General features: G+C 41.2%; 1 protein-coding gene across 4 annotated transcripts in view; it reads left to right on the forward strand.

Annotated features, from left to right (window-relative positions):
- Window positions 1–13,878, forward strand: part of CHD7 (chromodomain helicase DNA binding protein 7) — a 124,469-nt gene extending 110,591 nt beyond the window's left edge. For 2 of the 4 annotated variants that reach the window (XM_042868871.1, XM_042868872.1), the window contains 15 exons: window positions 1,277–1,366; window positions 1,863–1,966; window positions 3,383–3,512; window positions 3,790–3,862; window positions 4,082–4,136; window positions 4,860–5,088; window positions 5,250–5,458; window positions 5,598–6,275; window positions 6,726–6,886; window positions 8,500–8,727; window positions 8,957–9,400; window positions 9,931–10,152; window positions 10,465–10,605; window positions 11,086–11,190; window positions 11,980–13,878. In XM_042868871.1, the coding sequence (XP_042724805.1) occupies window positions 1,277–1,366; window positions 1,863–1,966; window positions 3,383–3,512; window positions 3,790–3,862; window positions 4,082–4,136; window positions 4,860–5,088; window positions 5,250–5,458; window positions 5,598–6,275; window positions 6,726–6,886; window positions 8,500–8,727; window positions 8,957–9,400; window positions 9,931–10,152; window positions 10,465–10,605; window positions 11,086–11,190; window positions 11,980–12,933 (3,823 nt within the window). In that variant the 3' untranslated portion in view covers window positions 12,934–13,878. The remainder of the gene's footprint in view (window positions 1–1,276; window positions 1,367–1,862; window positions 1,967–3,382; window positions 3,513–3,789; window positions 3,863–4,081; window positions 4,137–4,859; window positions 5,089–5,249; window positions 5,459–5,597; window positions 6,276–6,725; window positions 6,887–8,499; window positions 8,728–8,956; window positions 9,401–9,930; window positions 10,153–10,464; window positions 10,606–11,085; window positions 11,191–11,979) is intronic. The other 2 variants (XM_042868873.1, XM_042868874.1) reach the window with 2 other exon arrangements.
- Window positions 13,879–21,010: the final 7,132 nt, after the last annotated feature.

Genomic DNA, 21,010 nt, shown 5'->3' on the forward strand with positions numbered 1-21,010 from the left:
TAGAGACCAGCTTATTTCTATAGCCAAACATAGAAAAGGGGCACCTTACTGGTCCAGGTTATCAAACTTACAAAAAAAGCATGTCTGACATGTTTTGAATTGTACAAATGACCTTGATTCAAATCCCTACTCTTCCAAGGACTACTTGGGTAACACGTGTAAAATTGGATATCGCTTCTGTTGCATCAGATCTCTAGCAAGGAGTTCTCAAAACTGGTGGTGGTCTAAATTTTTCATGCAACTGGGCGATCAGATTACTGCCTCCCCAGTTACCCTTACTGCTCCGAGAGCAGCAATTCAACAGTAGCCGTGATGAATTTGGATACAGGGAGAAGGCAGGCAGAATAATTTCCATTTTAGCTGGTGCTGATTCTACTTCATGAACTAGGCAGCAGGGGGTGCCCTGAATTGGGTAAACATGGGAGAGCTTGATTATTTTCAGGGAGACATTTTTTCTGTAGGGATGACCTCTTTTCTGCTCTCCTTGAAAATCCGGTCTGCCACTCTCTCTCCTGCCAGCTTAAGCTGTTGCTGCAACACCTGACAGCGGTCCCAAAAACGACTGTAGTGTTGCAGGGATGGGAAAAAATAAACATGGGCAACAAAGACTTTTCACTTCCTTATGGCACTTATGTTGTGTGCAGGTAAAATTAAATAGCAGTTTGAAATGTAGAGAGTAAAAATAGTTAATATCTCCTAGGGGAAATGGGGGATTATTTTTTTTTCCTCCCATTCTCGGAAGCAAAAAGTTGTATAATCTGAAAAACCTGACATTCCATATTGAGGGTTTATTGTAAGGTAGTAAAACCAGATTTTATATCTCGTTTATTCCTACAACTTCTGATGTGCTTCCAAAAATGGTATTAAGGCAGCAGCTGAGGAAATTTTATGAGATAATGAAGCAGAACAGTTACTGAAAGCCATCTGCTCAGTTGTTTACAAACTTGCTTCAATACTTCAGAGGCAGTGGTAGAGTACGTGTCTAAACTTCACAAGCTGCACTAGGTAGAACTAAATGAAATGCGCCGGGGCTGGGCTGCGCTCGGTCCCTCTCTGTGCAGTGTAAGCGGTTGCCAGGCAGGCCTGTTGGAAGCCAGCAGAAAGCACCACACAGAGGTGATTATGTGCCACCATCTGTCACGCTTCAAGCCTACCATACAGCATGGCTAATCAGCCTTGGCAGGATGATGGATGAACAGCAGCAGCTGCCAAAAGCCACTGTTGGCAAACAGTCCTGAAGTTAAGAACTTTTTCCCCCCTCTGCCTTCCTCTCCAGGGTCCTGCTGCGTGTCCGCATGCTGTACTATCTACGACAAGAAGTTATAGGGGACCAAGCAGACAGGATCTTAGAGGGTGCTGACTCAAGGTTAGTGCAAGTGCAGGTTTATTTTTTTGCTTTATGATGCTGGCTTATGTAAAGCACGTGTACTATAATAATTTTAGCATTTAAAGGTTGTTGTGCTTCCTGTTAAATGGGTTTGCAAGCCACATTATTATTTTATCAAATGAGGTGGGTAGTTTTCTTGCAGGAGGGAAAGTGTGGGAAATTACTGATATGGATTTTTCAGTATTGCTAATATTGAAGAATTATTGTAACTCAATTTTAATTTTTCTTTTTAAAAAATACTAAGATTGTAAATGAGCGTGTTTGGGTAACCACTGGCATTTTACTCCTAAAATAGCCTAATATTTTTTAATTATTTCCTTTTAAACAATCCTAAGTAATTTTCCACGCATTCTAATTGGTGTTGTTTTTTCCCCCTCAAGAAGCATATTTACAAAGTGGTGTGAACCATTTCTCTTTTTTTTCTAACGTTTTTGTCCAGTCATCTTTGCAAATGTTTATAATGCTGTCTTTATAGTGAAGTAGATGTATGGATACCTGAGCCATTCCATGCTGAAGTTCCTGCAGACTGGTGGGATAAGGAGGCGGATAAATCCCTTTTAATTGGAGTATTCAAACACGGTAAGTGGTGTCTCACTCTGAACAAAACTCAGTTGTAAAGCTTTCTGCGTGTAGGACTGTTCAGTCATAATATTAACAAGTATTGTTCCAAAGAACTGTTGGCTTGTATCTCCCTTTTTTTTTTTCTTGCCTGCATTAAAAACCTAATATGAGCTGTAAATATCAGATGCTGTTTTTAAATGTTTGCAGAACATTTGAGAAGAAAACATTACTTTCTTGGCTGTAAATAAAACAAAGCCATATTTGTTTAAGTAATAGCCAAATAGTAAGATAGATCTCCATAAACTTTGCTTCCAGCACTGCTTCACTTGCTAACTCTGCCAACCAGTGTCAAAGTGGACGGTGGGCTTAACCTCTGCTATTAATCTGTACAAGTGCCTCCTGGGCTTTGTTCCAAGCAATATTTCACAAATGTCAGTGTTGAGAACTCCCGGCTCCCTTGAGTGGGATGCAGCCTTGTTAACTTTGAAAGGCTGGGGATGCAGAGCTGGCATGATATATACAGTGAGCGATTCCTGATTATAATCCCAATTCTCTGGAGGTCGCAGAGGTATTCTCAGCAGCCCAGCCTGACTAAAGGGGAGAATGATGGCTTATAAAACCTTTCATGATTACAGTTTGGCTTGAGGCTCTACAGCAGTTAGGAGCAGTGTGTTGTAGTACAAATCCTAATTGAATTGTGCTGTTCTGCCTATGTACAGCAGCTCTGTTTTGTGGGCTCAGCTGAGGCAAGTCTAGTCTAAAAATCATTTTCCTGCAGTGCACTGTTGGGATCTGCCATTTTCCATCTAGTCAACTTGGGCAGTAAAAAAGCAAACAGCAGTTTGAAAACCATAGAGGGAACAGTGTCATCTTACTGACATGCATCATCCTAAACCTAATAAGACAGGTTCGTTGGCCTTACGTATAACCCATGTATACAGCATTTTCACAGCCTACACTGAGGGTTCCAGCAAGGCTAGAGCTATAGAGAGTGTGTGTGTGTGTGTGTGTGTGTGTGTGTGTGTGCTTCCATTCACATCTGTATGTTTGCAGTAGGGAGTGCTGAATATGGAGAAACACTGTAAGAGTTACGTAGGAATCTTTATAGAAGTGTGGGGTTAGTTTTGGTGAAAGATTGAGATTACATTGAAAAAACTATTCTTTTTTTTACTGTTTGGTAATGCTGCTGATGTTAAAATGTTTCTGTGCTGATGAAATTTATCAATATGAAAAACGTTATTACACAAATGAAAACTACTGGGGAAAAAATGCATCATTTTTTATTAAACAATTCCTTTAAAATCACAGTTACAGCTCTTTAATTTTATTTAAAAATAAATGAACCCAGAAAATTATATTTCACTACCTAAACTGTTCTTTTTACAGTTGATCGTAGCTTTAAAAAAAAAAAAAAAATTGCTTCCCACTCTGCAGGTTATGAGAAGTACAATTCCATGAGAGCTGATTCAACACTGTGCTTTCTGGAACGGGTTGGCATGCCTGATGCAAAGGCCATAGCTGCTGAACAGAGAGGGACAGACATGTTAGCAGATGGCGGTGATGGGTAAGGATGACATGAAAAAATTAATAAACTTTATCAGCATTGTATACGTTGGCACGAGTTCATGTGTCATATTCTGCTTACATCTTGCCTGAGGATCTGAAGTGATCACATAATGTAAAAAGTATGTAAAATTGCTTACACGGTTGAGCATGAAATATAAATGTGTAGCTTGGTACACATTCTGACGGCTTTTGTAGCTTTTTTGCTTTTCTTTCCAGAAAAATTACCTTTCAAAAGCAATATTTATTTAAATTGTTTATTTTAAATATTTTTTTAGAGGTGAATTCGACAGAGAGGATGAAGATCCAGAATATAAGCCAACAAGAACTCCTTTCAAGGATGAAATTGATGTAAGAACTTCAAGTTTCTGTAATTATAAGTATTCGTAAACATAACTGACACTCCATGTTTATCCTAATGTGTAATTCTTATGTTTGTGAACCACCAGATAAACACGCCTTACAAAGATACTTTTCTGCTGTATTTGAAAGATAACATCTTTTTTTTTCTGCAAACAATAACATATGGTCAAAGCTGAAATCTAAAATAACTTCTGTCTTCTCCCAAAGGAATTTGCAAACTCACCTCCAGAAGACAAAGAAGAGTCCATTGAAATCCACCCAAGTAAGACTATACTAAAGAAATTTTGAAAAAGCAAAAATAGACCACTTAGGCAAAGGTGGACTTTTTTATTAGCACATGAAGAAATGGGTTGTGTTTTGGGAAAACATCACGGTAAACTTCTTAGTGCCAAATCTCTTCATGCTTCACGTGTTTCAAAACAATTATTTACCATGTTTGAATAATCCCTCGTTAAGGCTTTCTGGGTTTCTAATTACATAGTAGAAATTGTGATGATAAAAACTGGATGTTTCTTTATGCTGCTGCTGATGCTTTTGCTGAGATAATCTTGACGTTGCTGTAGATAAGTTCCTCGGCATGGAGGAAAAGTGCCAAGTTTAAGTGAAAATAATGAAGTGGTAAATCATAAGCATAGGTGTTTTCACAGAGATGGAATGATCTTCTTAGTAACGCATTTAAAGCTCTACTGCATTAATTTAAATACTTAAAGGTATTCATAATATGTTTGCATTCATAACATCGAATAATAATACCTGATAGTTATCTTTAAATGCTTCACAGACATTTGAGTTTGTGGAGTCAGATGGTTTTATTCTATTTTTTTATTTCCTACCAGTGTAGTTATCCTGTTTCTAATTTGTTCTGCACCAATATTAATGAAGCGTATGTTCTTATCTGATCAGACAGGAATCCAGTTTTAGCCTTAGAAACTTTGAAATGTTTAGTGGTGGTTTTGCAGTGCACAAATACTTCTCTATTCTCTAGACAAGCACGCTGAAAGCAATTCTGAGTTAGGCCAACTCTACTGGCCCAACACTTCAACCCTGACTACCCGTCTGCGTCGCCTCATTACTGCCTATCAGCGCAGCTATAAAAGGCAACAAATGAGGCAAGAGGCACTAATGAAGACTGACCGCAGGAGACGTCGGCCTCGGGAAGAAGTGAGGGCACTAGAAGCAGAAAGGGAGGCTATAATAACTGAGAAACGACAAAAGTGAGTTTTCTCAGTGATATTTTCCTTTAAATCTCAATTAACTTTGTGTGTTGCCAGTATTTCTGCTTTGAAAGTATAAACTAAATGGGCCTGGGGGTATCCAAACTGTTCGGGCTCGCCTTTAACTAAGTGGCCTGTTTTTTTCCTTCTTCCTTGAATAGATGGACAAGAAGAGAAGAAGCCGATTTTTATCGTGTAGTGTCTACTTTTGGAATTATTTTTGATCCTATAAAACATCAGTTTGACTGGAATCAATTCAGAGCATTTGCCAGGCTTGATAAAAAGTCCGATGAAAGCTTGGAGAAGTATTTTAATGGCTTTGTGAATATGTGTAGACGAGTGTGCCGAATGCCGGTCAAGCCAGATGATGGTAAGTTTTACTGACTGCAGAAATGGATGTGACTACTAATAGATGGCACCGTTATTGAAACTTGATTCCTAGGCGCAATGATTTAGAGATGGGCGTACATCTAGTTAATGTTAAACACTACAAACTGATGTCATTGCAGAGCCTCCTGATCTTTCTACTATGATTGAACCGATCACAGAAGAACGTGCTTCCAGAACTTTATATCGCATTGAGCTGTTACGGAAAATCCGTGAACAGGTTCTTCATCACCCACAGCTGGGGGAGAGGCTAAAGCTTTGCCAACCAAGCTTGGATCTGCCGGAGTGGTGGGAGTGTGGTAAACATGACAAAGACTTACTGATTGGTGCTGCTAAACATGGAGTCAGTAGGACAGATTATCACATTCTGAATGATCCTGAGCTGTCTTTTCTTGAGGCCCACAAAAACTTTGCTCAAAACAGAGGGACGGGTAATGCAAATACTGTCTCTTCTCTACACCCTGTGGGTGCTGGCTGCAGTCAAACACCACCTATTGTCCCATCCACACCAGTACAAGAAGAAAAAAGTACAGAACAAACGGATTCTAAAGTTGAAGGATCTGAAAATCCAGCAGCCAAAGAAAAATCTGATATCAAGGAAGAAACAGATATTGCTGATAAAGACACTAAGCAGGATTGTGATGCTGAGGCTGAGACTGGTTCTGTTAAATGTGAATTGAAAGATATAGAAATGAGTACAGACGTAGACCCAAAATCAATTTCTGAAAAAGGTTCAGAAGAAGATGAAGAGGAGAAACTGGATGATGATGACAAATCAGAAGAATCCTCCCAACCTGAAGGTAACACTTTGGTCAGGTCAGTCCTATGCACTTAGCTTAGCATGAGTCCTACAGCTGTTCAGAGTTGTGCCAGCTGGTAAGTGGCATGCATGGAGCTGTTTTGGAGCCTGGATAGGCTATGTTTAGCAGTTTCTCTCCTTTTCCATGTATCTAGGTGGCCAGATAAACTATAAAAAAAAAAAAAAAAACCAAACTGTGAAAGCTAAAAAAATCCATCTTTAGTAGGATTTTTTTCCCTGTGAGGGATGATTTCCAAGATAAGTTACTGATCTAATAAGCACAATTTCTGTTCCAAGTGCAGAAGACTAAGACTCTGTTGTAATAATGATAGAACAGAAGCCCGAGTTAGAAGAATGGTATCAAGCATGCTTGTCTTAACCTATCTATTGAGGCTGACATTGGATGGTTGGGAACTTTTGCACTTAATTCTTGGTCATGATTATTGTTCAGCAGGAGCAGTTTCTCAGGGTAAGAATTTTGATGAAGAAAGCAATGCCTCTATGAGTACCGCAAGGGATGAAACGCGCGATGGATTCTACATGGAAGATGGGGATCCTTCTGTGGTCCAGCTGCTTCATGAGAGAACATTTGCCTTTTCTTTCTGGCCTAAGGTTGGTTGCGGATAGGATGGGATGCGTTGTTTTCAGTACAGATAATATGTGGGAAATGTGCTGCAAAAAGAGGTTTGTTCAGTTCTGTGCTTCTAGTGAACATGAGATTTACTCTGAGAATGATTTTTGAAATGGCTTTTTATTGTTCAATTGTGTACAAATTAGTGAAGGAAATGAACAGAATTGCTTTATTGTAAAACAACACTGCTGACAGACGTGAGTTCCTTATAAACCTGCAACTGTCTGAGTGCAGAATGACACCTCTTATGCCGTTATTAATGGAAGCAAATTTATGACTTTGAATTCTGGATTTCGTCTGCAGTGCAGTCTGCAAGGAGAGCAGAGATTCTGCAAGATCACCTTTTCAGTTTGGGATGGGAAAAAGGGTACTGGTGACCTACATGATCTAAGCCATTATGTAATGTTGACAGATGTATTAAGGTGTCCTGTAAATACAGGCAGCAATTTTACATAGGATAAAGCTATATCTTATTTTGGTAGCAGTGCAGAAATATATCAAACACAATTTTTTATTTTTTATTTTTTTTTAAATATCAAACTGTAACATCGTAATAAATCCGTACATAATTTAGTACTCTCCTTTGCAGTAAGAGCAGAGAGAGAAATAAAGTAGTAATAGTCTTAAGCTTACTAATCACCATAACAGGGCCATCTGGTTTGGGAGGGGGTGGGGTAGGGCGGGGGGGACCTTGCTCTTAATAGGCTTATTCCTGGAGAAAGCAAGCAGTCTGTTGCAGCTGCTGAGATTTGCTAGTGGCCTTTGCGCTGTTTTGCTGTTCAGGAAGCTAACTGGTGCTCATAACTGGTGCCCTAACCAGCAGTATTTCTCATAGTTTTGAAGTTTCTACTACTTCAGGCTAGCATGGAATGTATTTGAATACTAAAATGGAAAAGAATTATACTAATCTTCTTTGCTTTCAGTTTGTATTTTGGAAACATGAACTAAAATCTTATTTCAGTTACAGTGTAAAAACAAATCCCTAATCTATGTAGATTCATGATAAGTAGACTAATACACATAATCAGAGATTTTTAGTGTACACGCTTCAGTGAAATTTGAAGTGATAATGGGTGTGGAATGAAAATTGACATTCATTAGATGTCCCTAGGTTGGTGCTTGTTTCATAATGTTGAACTTTATTAATAGTGACGCTAATGAGGATCCACTTCCTAGGACAGAATTGCAGATCCAGCCTCTTGGATCTCAAGAACTGCAGTTTTAAAATACTCACTGCAGATGTTTTGATTTTTTTCCCTTCCGAACTGTTGAGTTTGCTGACAGCTCAAGTAAGAAGCGTAAAACAATTGTGAGTTTCTGTTAAAGTCTGTTTGTACACTGTCCAACAGAAAATGTCATCTGTCTTCCTTCTTCATCTCAATATAAATGCTGTTTTTAAATTCTAGTTCTATTCCACAAAATTCCCTATGTATTAGCTTTTTTCAGGCGATCAGTTTGTCCTAGCCTGGAAGAAATAGTTGTTTTTTAATGTCCTTCTTAAGCCTTGCTGAACTAGACAGAGTAGTTGCACTCATTTGAGTTTAACAGGCAACCTTCGCACTAAAGGTTCATTATGTACTTTTCCTTTGCACAGGACCGAGTAATGATCAACCGATTAGACAACATCTGTGAAGCAGTGCTGAAAGGGAAGTGGCCAGTAAATAGGCGCCAGATGTTTGATTTCCAGGGGCTCATACCTGGGTATACTCCAACAGCTGTGGACAGCCCTCTGCAAAAAAGGAGCTTTGCAGAGCTCTCCATGATTGGTCAAGCCAGTATCAGCGGCAGTGAAGACATCACTGCTTCTCCTCAGTTGTCAAAGGCAAGGCTGCATCCTTCTCATTCGTACAGAAAGCTTCTTATCTTTTGTCACTTATTTTTGCATAATATGAAAAAATAGCATTCCTTTGAATAAAATAGGAAAAATGGAAGACAGTGTTACCTTGAATAAAGTAAAGGCTCTGTTTTCTGAGTTACGTGTTCATTCTATTGCAAAATCAGTGCAGTTAACAGAGCTGTGTTAATGTTTGGAAATCTTCGTGTTCCATTAGGAAGATGCACTCAATTTATCGGTTCCACGTCAGAGGAGGAGGAGGAGACGAAAAATTGAAATTGAGGCTGAGAGAGCTGCCAAAAGAAGAAATCTTATGGAAATGGTTGCCCAGTTACGTGAGTCTCAGGTGGTCTCAGAAAATGGACAAGAAAAGGTTGTAGATTTATCAAAGGCCTCACGAGAGGCAACAAGTTCTACCTCAAATTTTTCATCTGTTACTTCAAAGTTTATCTTGCCTAATGTCTCCACACCCGTGTCTGATGCCTTTAAAACTCAAATGGAGCTGCTGCAAGCAGGTCTTTCACGCACACCCACAAGGCATCTGCTAAATGGCTCTTTAATAGATGGAGAACCGCCCATGAAGAGGAGGAGAGGAAGGAGGAAAAATGTAGAAGGGCTTGATCTGTTATTTATGAGCAACAAACGGACATCATTGACTGTAGTAAGACAACAACCTTTTTGTCTCCTATTTGTTCTTCTGTGTCTAGTACTTTCTGAATGTGAGTTTGTAGTGTTATACTCTAGCAAATAATAACGTACAGTTCTTACCCAGCCAGCTTTTGCTTTGTATTTAATTTTGAACAAAACAAAATGTTGCTTATATCAAGTTTTTACTATAGCAGATTGTGATTTTTTTTAACTTGCTCATATTTTCAAAAAGACATTTTTTCTTTTGAAATATAGTATATTATAACATACATATTTTGAGGCTTAAGTTTACCTTCTCTCTTCTGTAGGAAGTGAAGATCTTGGGGGTCATTAAGTGATAATGCATGAGAACTGCTCTGTCTGTTCTTTAATGTTCAAAGATTCTAAATTTACAAAATCCCCTAATGTGACTGCTTTACATAGTGGAAACATTTAAATCTTATTAACTGCTGATTTGAGCCTTTAACTTTAGTCCTTGAAGTGATTTCTCCCAGGTAACTGCTGCCTTAAAGTGAGAAGTAATGCTGGTGTTAATGTTTTCAGGAGGATGCAGAAGTGACCAAAGCTTTTGAAGAAGATATGGAGGCCCTACCAGCAAGGAACATTCCGTCTCCTGGTCAACTGGATCCAGACACTCGCATCCCTGTAATCAATCTAGAGGATGGGACCAGGCTGGTGGGAGAAGATGCTCCCAAAAACAAGGACTTAGTTGAATGGCTTAAATTGCATCCTACTTACACTGTAGATATGCCAAGTTATGTACCAGTAAGTATGTGATTTTAAAAGTGTAGCTGTATTAGATTAGTATGGAAGTTAATCTTACAGATATGGAAATAAATTTCTTCAAATTGGGTGTAATCATTGGATTTCAGTGGAGGTTTTCATCTTAGCCACATTTGCTGTAATATCTAAGCACTCAGGAGGCACCAGGATTTCTATGTATGTTCAGGAAAATATTTTTTTGAGGGTAAAGTAATTGATCCCTTCTTAAAATTTTTGGTAGGAGAGGTGTCGTAATTCTTTATTTTTGTCAAGAGAATGAAAAGCTAAAAAACAACATATTTCTCTTCTTTCCAGAAGAGTGCAGATATGCTGTTTTCCTCATTTCAGAAGCCGAAACAAAAACGACACAGATGTCGAAACCCTAATAAACTGGATATAAACACCTTGACAGGAGAAGAAAGGGTACCTGTTGTAAATAAGCGAAATGGGAAGAAGGTAAACACTAAGTTCAATGGAATTGTTTGAATTGTTTAATAATGTTTTTGCATGTTGAGAACAGGCTTTCTGTTCCGAACTTCTTTAAAAAGTTTAATTTGGCACTGACGTTTATTCTTACTGTCACTCAGAATCTTTGATTTCTCCTTTACTAATTTACGAGCTCATTCTAGTCATTTAAGTTGGGCAACTCATATATATATAGCATATTTCTTTGCATCAGGTATGAATTTAATTACTAGCACTGCCTGGACTGTGACTTTTTGCTGTATTTTTTAAATGTGGTCTTTTCAATTCTGATATCATTAGATAGTTTCAGTTCAGTTTTCCACTATATGAATTGAAATTCTTTACTTTCATCCTGCATAGATGATAGTGCACAAATGGAAAATGTACAGATGAACAGTAGCAGTTCTGTGGTTTGGGTTGTTTGGTTGGTTGGTTTTTGTGTTTTTAAGTATATCTTATCTTTTGCATTAGATGGGTGGAGCTATGGCCCCTCCAATGAAGGACTTGCCAAGATGGTTAGAAGAAAATCCTGAATTTGCTGTTGCTCCAGATTGGACTGACATTGTTAAACAGTCTGTAAGTGAAACTTTGATTCCATGCTTCGCTCTAGGTTACAGCACGGGAAAGTTGAAGGTTGTGTAAATTTCTGCAGGCAAGCACTGATGATTAAGTCCTTTTTCTCATAGCTAGTAGTTCTGAGCTGAGGAAATTGTAGTGTCAGGATGGGAGTTTGCCAGCTAAGGGGAAAGATGATAGAAGGCTTCTCTAGAGTGGGATTGCAGTATATGGAAAAATCAGGTATAGTAAAGTAACCTTCAGCATTAGTTATTTGTTTTTGTTGATTATTTTGTATTTTTTCCTCGTGTAGTAAGCAGCAATTCTTAATACAGGTGTTTGTACATTAAGCAACTACTAAATTAGGTGTTTTTCACATGCATAGCAGAAAGAGTAATCACCTTGGTACTTTGTAGCATCAAAAAGCTAGCTTTGCTACCTTTTATTTGAAAACTGTTATTTGAAAATAGAGTGTACAGTTCTGCAAATACTTCTTAAAATGCCACTCCCTATACTGGAGTTCACGGGGAAGTACAATGAGCTATGGTGTTTTAGCATGATTTGTTGATCCACCCTGTTTAAATAGGCAAAACATGTGACTTTGTTTTCTTCAGTTTTCCTTATGTGTTCTAGTATTGATCACTTTAGTAGCTAGCTACTCATGATTTACCGGGTTTGAAAACCAAACTGCTTTTCGAATTAAAAAATAATGTGATAAAATCCTTCAATTTCTTCCATTATAGCTAGTTAACTGCTGAAAGCTACAAAAACTAATAGAGAATAAAACTCCTTTCTGCATCTCTTTGCCAGGGTTTTGTTCCAGAGTCTATGTTTGACCGTCTTCTCACTGGACCTGTTGTGAGGGAGGAAGGAGCAAGCAGAAGAGGAAGAAGGCCAAAAAGTGAAATTGCCAAAGCAGCTGCAGCAGCTGCTGCTGTAGCATCAACTTCGGGAATCAACCCACTACTAATGAACAGTCTGTTTGCTGGAATGGACCTCACCAGCCTCCAGAATCTACAGAACCTGCAGTCTCTCCAGCTCGCAGGCCTCATGGGCTTTCCGCCAGGGCTAGCAACAGCTGCTGCTGCTGGGGGGGATGCTAAAAATCCGGCTGCCATGTTGCCTCTGATGTTGCCAGGGATGGCAGGATTGCCCAATATGTTTGGACTAAGTGGATTGTTGAATAACCCAATAACGGCTACTACTGGAAATGCCACTACTGCTTCCGGTCAAGGAGAGACTGAGGATGGCGCTTCAAAAGCTGAAGAGAAGAAAAATGAGAATGAAGAGGAGAACAAAGACTCTGAGAAAAGCACAGACACTGTTTCTGCTACTGACTCTGCGAATGGATCTGTCAGTGCTGCTACTGCGGCGACTACCGCCACTGCCACCACTACCACCACCACCAACACTGGATTGCCCGCAAACCCTCTGGCCTTCAATCCTTTCCTGCTGTCTACCATGGCTCCTGGCCTGTTCTATCCATCTATGTTTCTACCTCCGGGACTGGGAGGATTGACTCTGCCTGGTTTCCCAGCACTAGCAGGACTTCAGAATGCAGTGGGCTCCAATGAAGAGAAGGCTACTGACAAAACTGAAGGAACTGCCTTTAAAGATGAAGAAAACCTGGAAGGCAGTGATGCAGAGGAGAGCCTTGATAAAACTGCAGATTCCTCCGTTTTAGAAGATGAAATAGCACAGGGTGAAGAATTAGACTCACTTGATGGGGGGGAAGAAATAGAAAACAATGAAAATGATGAATAACCAGTACCAGTTACAGTTGAAGTGTTTTAAACTTTTGACAAGTGGTAGTCCTACTGTTTACACTCACAGTTAATGTCCATACTTAGTTTTTATAAGCTGTTCTGTAACATAGTGTAGCAAAAAAAAAAAAAGTTCAAGTCATGTTATACAGATGTGTCAAAAGGTATCTTGGTCATTAAGTATTGTGCAGTGCATTATTTATTATCCCTAGGAGAGATGAAATTTGAGAGGTGATCATGTCTTTTTAAGGAAATTGACATAATGCTCTGCTTTTTTTTTTCTTTTGGTACCATTGGTATTATGAAAAGCAGCAATTTGTAATCAAGTGGCACTAATAGAAGGAAGTGCTGCTTAAAGGAAGGATGAAGTTATATATTTAATTTTTTATTTTTTATTTTGTTTTGCTGTGAAGGTCAAGATGAAATTTACCATACATATCGTACTCGCGCTTCATTTTGACTGTATGGGAGTTCACCCGCTCACGTGCGCGCGCACACCCACACACACACACTCTCTCTCTGACAATCTTCATGATAGTGTGACTGTCTCTGTCTTGAGACGCAGCAATAATAAGGCAGCTGTTGAATGTGAAGAGTCCTTTTGGAAATTTACCCGCGGAGAAGGTTCTTACAGGATAAAGCTACAGTTTAATCGTCTCGTGATCTTGTAATGCACTGGTATAAACAAAAAAAAGAAAAAAATCAGGTACCTTTTTTAAATTAAAGGACTTCGTTACTTTAGCCACAAAGCTAAACAGCATTACCTCAACTCTAAACTAGCCTTGAAGTTTACAGACATGACTTTGTAAATGTATTGTTTTTCTTTGTTGTGATGTCTTTTTATTTTTTTTTTTTTTCTTTGGAAACTGCTATCATGTAAGATAAGATGTAAATTGCTGCCAACTGTAGTAATGATGCTTTTAATAAAAGTGACCCATGATATGCAGAGATGTAATTATAAAATGTAGCGTTTAGGGACATCACAACTGGTGTTGATGTTTTATATTTGCATTGTGGCTTTTTGCAGCGTTTTCTGCTATACTCCCTAATAGATTAGTGGCTGTAAATGCTGAAATTATTGTCTTCATGGGACTAGGCAGGAAGAGAAACCCTGAATTACCTTCATATTTTCCACTCTAAGTAACTCTGCAGAAAAGCACACTAAAAAGCCTACTTTACTCCTTCAAAAGGGGCATGAGAGACTGAGAATACTTTAAAATGTGTTCAGCATGTGATAATATGGTACACTAAAGAACAAAAGGGCAAAAGAAAAATGAGGCTTTAATAGGCACAATATCTAGGTCATTTATCCTTGGTTAATGGGTAGAAAAACACAATGCTGTAGTGACAGCAAGGAATACAAAGGCTCTGTGGTATCCTGTAGACCAGAGCTTGTGATGCCAGAAACCACTGTGTCAAACAACCTACATGAAACTAAAACTGACCCACTTTTCATAAAAACCAGCGTCTCTTCTGGAGAGCTACCGATTTGTACCCTTTTGTGACCTTTGATATTGGAGATAATGTACCATTTGAGAACTTCTGTTTTCACATTGTTGTCACCTTGACACACACGTACACAACCGTCTCGATAGTGAGGATAAAAGGTTAGGTCTGCAGTAGAGTACATGAAAAATTAGCTATTTGAGTAGCCAGCTGTGGGTGGACCCCTGTCTTATGATTAATTTTACCTGTGCTTTTGGAGAGCTGCAACCCTCTCACATCCCCTGTGAATTTGCACAAGAGCTCAAATTAAGGAGTACTGCAAGGCCAGAACGCAGCCGTGAGGAGGATGTGTTACAAGGGGTGAACTTGCCCTGAAAGGAGCGTTCAACAAACAACGAAAGTAGGCGAGAAATGAAAGCTTAGGAAGAGAATTTGGTGTGAATGAATCACAGACACGCACTGCTGAAATGAATAGGTGGCAGAATGTCTCGTGGTGCCACTTAAATAGATCACACGGAGTTAATGAAGGCCAGGAAGGATTTCCTCCCGCCTTGTCCGTCGCTGGACAGTTGACGAGATGTGTTATTCCTGCCTCTCTCTAAAACATTGCACGTAGGCCATGACAACAAGTGAGAGGCTGAAGGCCGAGGTATATTAACTTGATCTGGTGTGTTGAATCCATTCTATCTGTTATTTAAGTTGTTTAAATGACTGGTGTCTTATTTTGTCTTCTGTCTCTAGAACTTCCCCTGTAAATGTGGCTAGGTGCTTCCTGTTGTGTGTATTTCACATACTGATATAAAATAGCCCTTTTCTAAATTCAGTTTTATAATTCCCAGCAAAGATTTAAACAGACTAATGATATCCCTTAGGAGGCCCCTTTTTAATTGGCAAGAATAGAAATTATATTGTTAAATGCCACGCAAACCCTTTTCATTCTCCTAACCCTCTTCCTCCATCAAAATGAGGGGGAAATTCAGGTAACTGCCTACTTCTGCCTGCAGGTTTTTGGCACTGAAACATCCAAGTTGTGACATGGGGTGTCCGAGGGGCATAGTAAGCGAATGTTACCCCTATTTGAAGCATTCCTCAAAGCAGTTATTACTCATCTGTGTTTCCCGTTCAAAGCAAAACTGAAACTGGAGAACTGCTGTAGCAGCTGTGATGGTGGGGAGTCTCCGGGCTTCTCTGCTTGCTTTCCAGCTGCTTTGCTTCCTCCAGGTTCAGCAGACTGCTCACCTGCTGGAAAGAAGGCAGCGTTTTGATTTTGGAAGGGGTGGGTATGGGCCCCTGGTATGAAAAATGAAGTGGGGGGGATTGCCATCTAATGTCCAAGAAATGTATTACATGAAAATATGAAGGTTTTTCTTTGATCCGACAGAGTTTTTAATATGTTAATTATTGCAGTGATTCTCACAAAGTTTTAAAGTGTGTCTAAATGAATAAAAGCTTACGTGCGTTAAGATGATTAGAACATGCTATTCTCAACTTGATTCACAGCCAGAGCACCTCCCTGCCTATCTCGATTGGAAGCCTTCTGCCAGTACCCGTGTTTTGCTGGACCCCTCCCTTATGATCACAGAATTGCTAATGGGGAATGTCAAGGAGTACAAGTGACTTTGGAGGAGCGTGTGTCTGTGTCAAAGTATAGAATGATCTGCATGCTGACGCAGCCTTTCCTGGGTACGTGGCTTGCAGCCTTGCCAAGAGAAACAGCAAAACAACAACAAATCTGCTCAGGCTTCTAAGGACATATTTTCTAAGAATTTGCAAGAGAGATCTTATGATCCTATTTATAAACCTAGGCTGTTGAGGAGAACTGGTTGAAAACTCACTGATGATGTAGCAGACAAGTTCCCAAATCAGTCCAAAGTATTTTCTGTTGGCTTTGGTCTCTTGTTTCATGTCAGTGTCAAAAACTGTGCCGTGTACAAGTGTATCACTGATTGGAACAGCACGTAGTTTTCTTCTGTTGAGGACCTTTCCAATTCAGTGCAGCAAAATAAGCACTCTTTCATTTGAGAGACAAGAGTTTGGGGGATGGGAAGAGGTAATCAATTGCATTTCCAGTGCTGAGCTTCCCATTGAATTTCATCTTGCCTATCAAACTGCTTGTATGTGCAGAGCTCCAGCTGCCCCACGTCGCACACTTCAGCTCTCCCCTTGGTGTCAGGGCTGGTTCTGGCGGCAGCAGGAAGCACACAGGGCTCTGAGCCCTGGAATACCCATGCTGGGAGCTGCAGCCCTGTCACCGCTTCTGGCTGCATTGGATGGGGGAGTGCTGGCTCTGGCTGGAAGCAATGCCTTCAAGAGGCCTTGAAATGTGGCATTTTGGGCAGGTATTCTAATCACCAGCTTGAGTGAGCTGCTCTGATTAAAATTCCCAAAGGATGTGGATTGTTACAGATTGGCAGTTGCTGTGAGCGAGGTTTGATGAGTGTTTTGGAAGCAATCAAAACATTTCCAAATGGAAAGTAAATGTCCAGTGCTCTCTGAGTGCAGCTTGGTTAATTTGACGATGATTTGATGCAAACCAGCAAATATTTAGGATAACATAACATACTACAAAAAAATATTTTTCTAAAAGGGGATAAGTCCATATCAATGAATAGTTTAGGTTTTTCACCTTGCATAAAATTGCAGTCAACATTGGTAAAACCGTCAGATCCTAATTACTGGAGCCATTTGTGTTGCAGTAGCTTAACGTTTGTAGCTTGCAGTCTGTTATTCGTAGTCAGTCTTTGCTCAGAATTTAGACACCAGTGACAGTCACGAGTCAGAGACCTCATTAAAATCCTGGTAACTGCAGCCCACTTTAAAACACAAACCACCCATTTAGGAACCTTGCTTAGAGCATGGAGGTGTAAGAGCAGATCAGGGCATCTCGCTGTGTAAGTTACATTTATGTTGTTTTGTTTATCGTTCCCACTTTTTCTATGTGAGTCTATTGGCCCAACCAGTGTGCAGACTTCAAGCTTTGGCTTTGTTGGTTTTTTGGGCAGTCTCATTTGTAAGCTGAATGGCAGCAGGCCATGAGGTTAACCCCTCTAGTGCTGGAGGCAATGCACACTGTGGGTTAGGAGTGACCGGCTCTGCTCACAGTGCTTCTCCAGCTCTTCCCCTCTGTGATGCTTTGCTCTTTGGCTGGAGGTGCCCAGTAGGGCACTGAGGGATCTCTGCACCATCGGCCCCCTCCCATGGGCTCTGGCTGCTGTGGGCCTGAGCAGGATTTGCATTTTGATGGTGCTCCCTCAGCTCAGAGGCCCTGCAAGGAAACTGGGATCCTTCGTTTTCCCTTTTTCTTCCCCCTTTCCCCCCCCCCCCCTTTTTTTTTTTTTTTTTCTAAAGGCTAGTGGAAAATAAGAGACATCCATTGTATCTCACTGCAGAGGCATTGTTCTGTACCAGACAAAGATGGCATATTTCTGCCATCCATAGTTTCTGCTCCTTCAGCCATGGCTGGCTACTGATGAGCAGCTGTGCAGGCTCTGAATAGCCCCAGGCATTTCCTAAAACCATTAGAATTATGAATTTTCCCCAAATGCGTGCCAAACCCCTCCCAAAAATATGTAGCAGAAGGAGGGAAGCAAAGCCTTTGCTCTTTGTCCAGAACTTGTTTTCTAAATTCAAACTTTCATGGCAAGTGCAGCCTCATAAAGAGCATGTAACAAGTTCTGCCAAACGTACCAGCTGATTCCAAACTGACCTGCGCAAACCCTGCTCAGAAGGATATTTTGAAAGAAGTGTTTTTATTTTCTCTTTAAGTATTTTTGTAATGGAAAGAATGAAGGGTTTAAATTGAGCTACGTAATTCTGTTTTACGCGCTGGGCAGGTGCTCGTGATGAATAGTCAGAACTGAAGAAAATGCTAAAAATCAGTCCTGCTCCTCATCTGCCACGCATCTGACACTTGTGAGGTATGGTGGGGGCTGTCAGCACAAGGACGTGCTTTTCCTCCCAGCCTTCTTCAAGTTCTCCTCGGCCAGACTGGCCATCTTCTGCTGTCTCAGTCTGCAGCAGGCTTGCCATCTGCTATATGGCTAATCAATTCACAAAGGTGCTGCTGGGCAGTGCAGGCTGCCCGTCCTCTGCCAATATTTTCTGGAAGTTGTCAAACATAGCTGAATTTGTTCTCAGCTGTCACAATCCTCGCATTGATTCCAGCTTGTAGCACTCCGGTGACCAGTGGGGTATGTGCTTTGTTTTGCAAGCAATGCTTGCTCTTTTGTGCCCGCTTTGTGAGGCTGCAGAGCTTCCCAAAGCCTGGGCGAGCGTGCCTTGAGAGCTCCCATTTCCTCGGGTGCAAGTGCTGGGTGCCACCCCCCTGCCCCTGGGTAACACCAGGCACTGGATTTGGTCATCGTCGCTGCTTCTCAGTGCTCCTTTGATCATGCCTGGGTCAGACAGGAAGGCTCTGCACCCAGTTCAGGTGCCCGAAGCTCAGGTGGTGGTGTGGAGTGGAGTGGCAGGATTTCTTTCATTTATTTATCATTTCTTTTAATGAAGGATCTTCCCTCCAGCCTTCCAAGCACCAGTTGCTACCAAGGAGCACCTTCTGTCACTGGCTCCGTACAACAGCGCTAAAAAGGAGCATTCAGAAAAAGAAAAAAGGCATCTGCTGGCTTTAAACCACTCCGTGTTTCACTTGAGTGAGCTTTCCCATTGCTCTGTTAGCTTTCCTTGCCACATGAAGAGCTGCTGTCATTTCTTACCTGTATTTATATTTAACCCAGAGAGTAAAAGCAATTTTCGGGAAGCTGCAAGAGGCAGACACCAAAACATTTTTCCACCTTTTCTCAGCGCACACTGCTAAATACCGCGTGCTTGTCAGCTCCTCCTGGCATCCTTTCCCCAGAACAGCCTCCAGTGTGAATTTGGATCAACTCCTCTGCTGGGGCGAACGGGGATCACGCTGTGCAGTGACAGCATCTGAGTACGTGTGGCATTTGACTGCAGCTATTTCCTAGCTACGTGTTTTCTTACCTGGCTTGGGATAGAAACTGGGAAACAGTTTCCACCAGCAGCTTTGGTTGTACACAGGCGGGAAGATGAATGGGTTCTCTTGCACACCGTTCAATAAAGTCTTCCTAAAGCAGTTTCAAGCTGGCGTGCCAAGAGGATCTTAACTAAATTGGAACAAATTGTGTGTCTCTGCTACGTGCTTCAGTTATTCCTCATGGAGGGGTCACGTAGATCCCTCTTTAGTGTCCGTGGTGACCCGAGCAACGTTTGAGTGCAGTGATCCCCTGGTTTTCTTGCTCAGCCTTTGCTATTTGCACTACAGAGACAATCTGAAAGCTAAAGTGGAGCAATTTCTTTTTCTTTATGTTTATCTTCGCTCTTCCTGATAGGTGACGTAGAATATGCTGTGAGCAAGCAAAAGAAAATTAAATCTCCACTGATCTCACTGATGACCAATGAGCAATAGGGTTGCGTGCAGAAGTCATTGTGTCTGCTGCTTGCAGCAAACAAAAGTCACCACGGGAGAAATCAGAACCAGATTTGCCCGGGAATCCCACGATGTGCCACCCTCATTCCAGGTGGCCACGGTGCCCTTCTAGCACAGGGCTGATGCAAAAAGGCACGGTGGAACCCTGCTTGCGCCGGTGCATTTTGCGTGCTGCATTGGTGCCTGGGGGCCTGCAGCAGCTGTGGGAAAATCTTCCCTGGCTGATTCTGTAATCTGGAGGGTGCTGCGTGTGCTGGTACAAAGCTCTCCCTGTCCCACCACAGGCATAACTCATGTCTTCTGACAGAGGAGGGTGGGAAGGGAGCCAAGGTGACAAAAGCCTTCTGTAGCCAATAGGGAAATAATGGTTTCATGGCGTGAACTGGTAGCAACATGCAGAGCCTCTCCCTCGTGATTCCCATCACCTGCTATCAGCCACTCAGACTGGCACACAGGCAGCCAGAGCATCACTGCCAGGTGTGGGTAGGGTGGGAACTTGTCACCTTCTGGTGCTCAGTGGACAGGTGCTGGTTTGCTTTAAATCAGAGCATGTGCCCAGCTGGCCCAGGCTGCATGCGTGCGTTTGGCTGTTGGGAAGGTGAGGATTCTGTCCTGAAGACCAAAATGTTTCCAGGTGACCTCCGGCCTCCCACGTTCCTAAAGGTTCTGTCCTGACAGTTTTACTCCAGTTGTTTGTGCAAGCTCATTTTCAAGGTCTCATTTACATCCTGTTTGCTGGTATGTTTACTCCCCTTGCTTTTGTTACTGGTTTACAGTCACACCATTTCTTTGTTTGCTTGCACTCATCTCATGTGACTGCAGTTATCTTTCCCACAGCTAAAGTGCTGAAGGCAGTTGCTGAAATCCTGGCAGCGACGGATGCAACACCAAGTGTTGTGGTGAGATCTCCAGCTGGGAACAATCCTTAACCCATCTGATATTCCGCAAGTGGAGTCCTGGTGCTCTTGGAAATGAAAGGCATGAAGATGAAAATCTCACCCTGAAGTATTGGCAAACTGGTCTAAATTGGTTTAGGAATCACATTTGACTCTAAGAAATCAGCCAAGCCACGCACGCGTAATTCAGGAAGATATAAATGGCGACGTGATAATGAGCGGACACCTATTTTAAGCATGATCTATGTTTTTACGAAAATTCATTACAATAAGCCTTATGATACTGA

The sequence above is a fragment of the Lagopus leucura genome, unplaced genomic scaffold, assembly GCF_019238085.1.
Source record: "Lagopus leucura isolate 7727_CA_CO unplaced genomic scaffold, USGS_WTPT01 Super-Scaffold_100002, whole genome shotgun sequence".
Taxonomy (NCBI): Eukaryota; Metazoa; Chordata; class Aves; order Galliformes; family Phasianidae; genus Lagopus; species Lagopus leucura.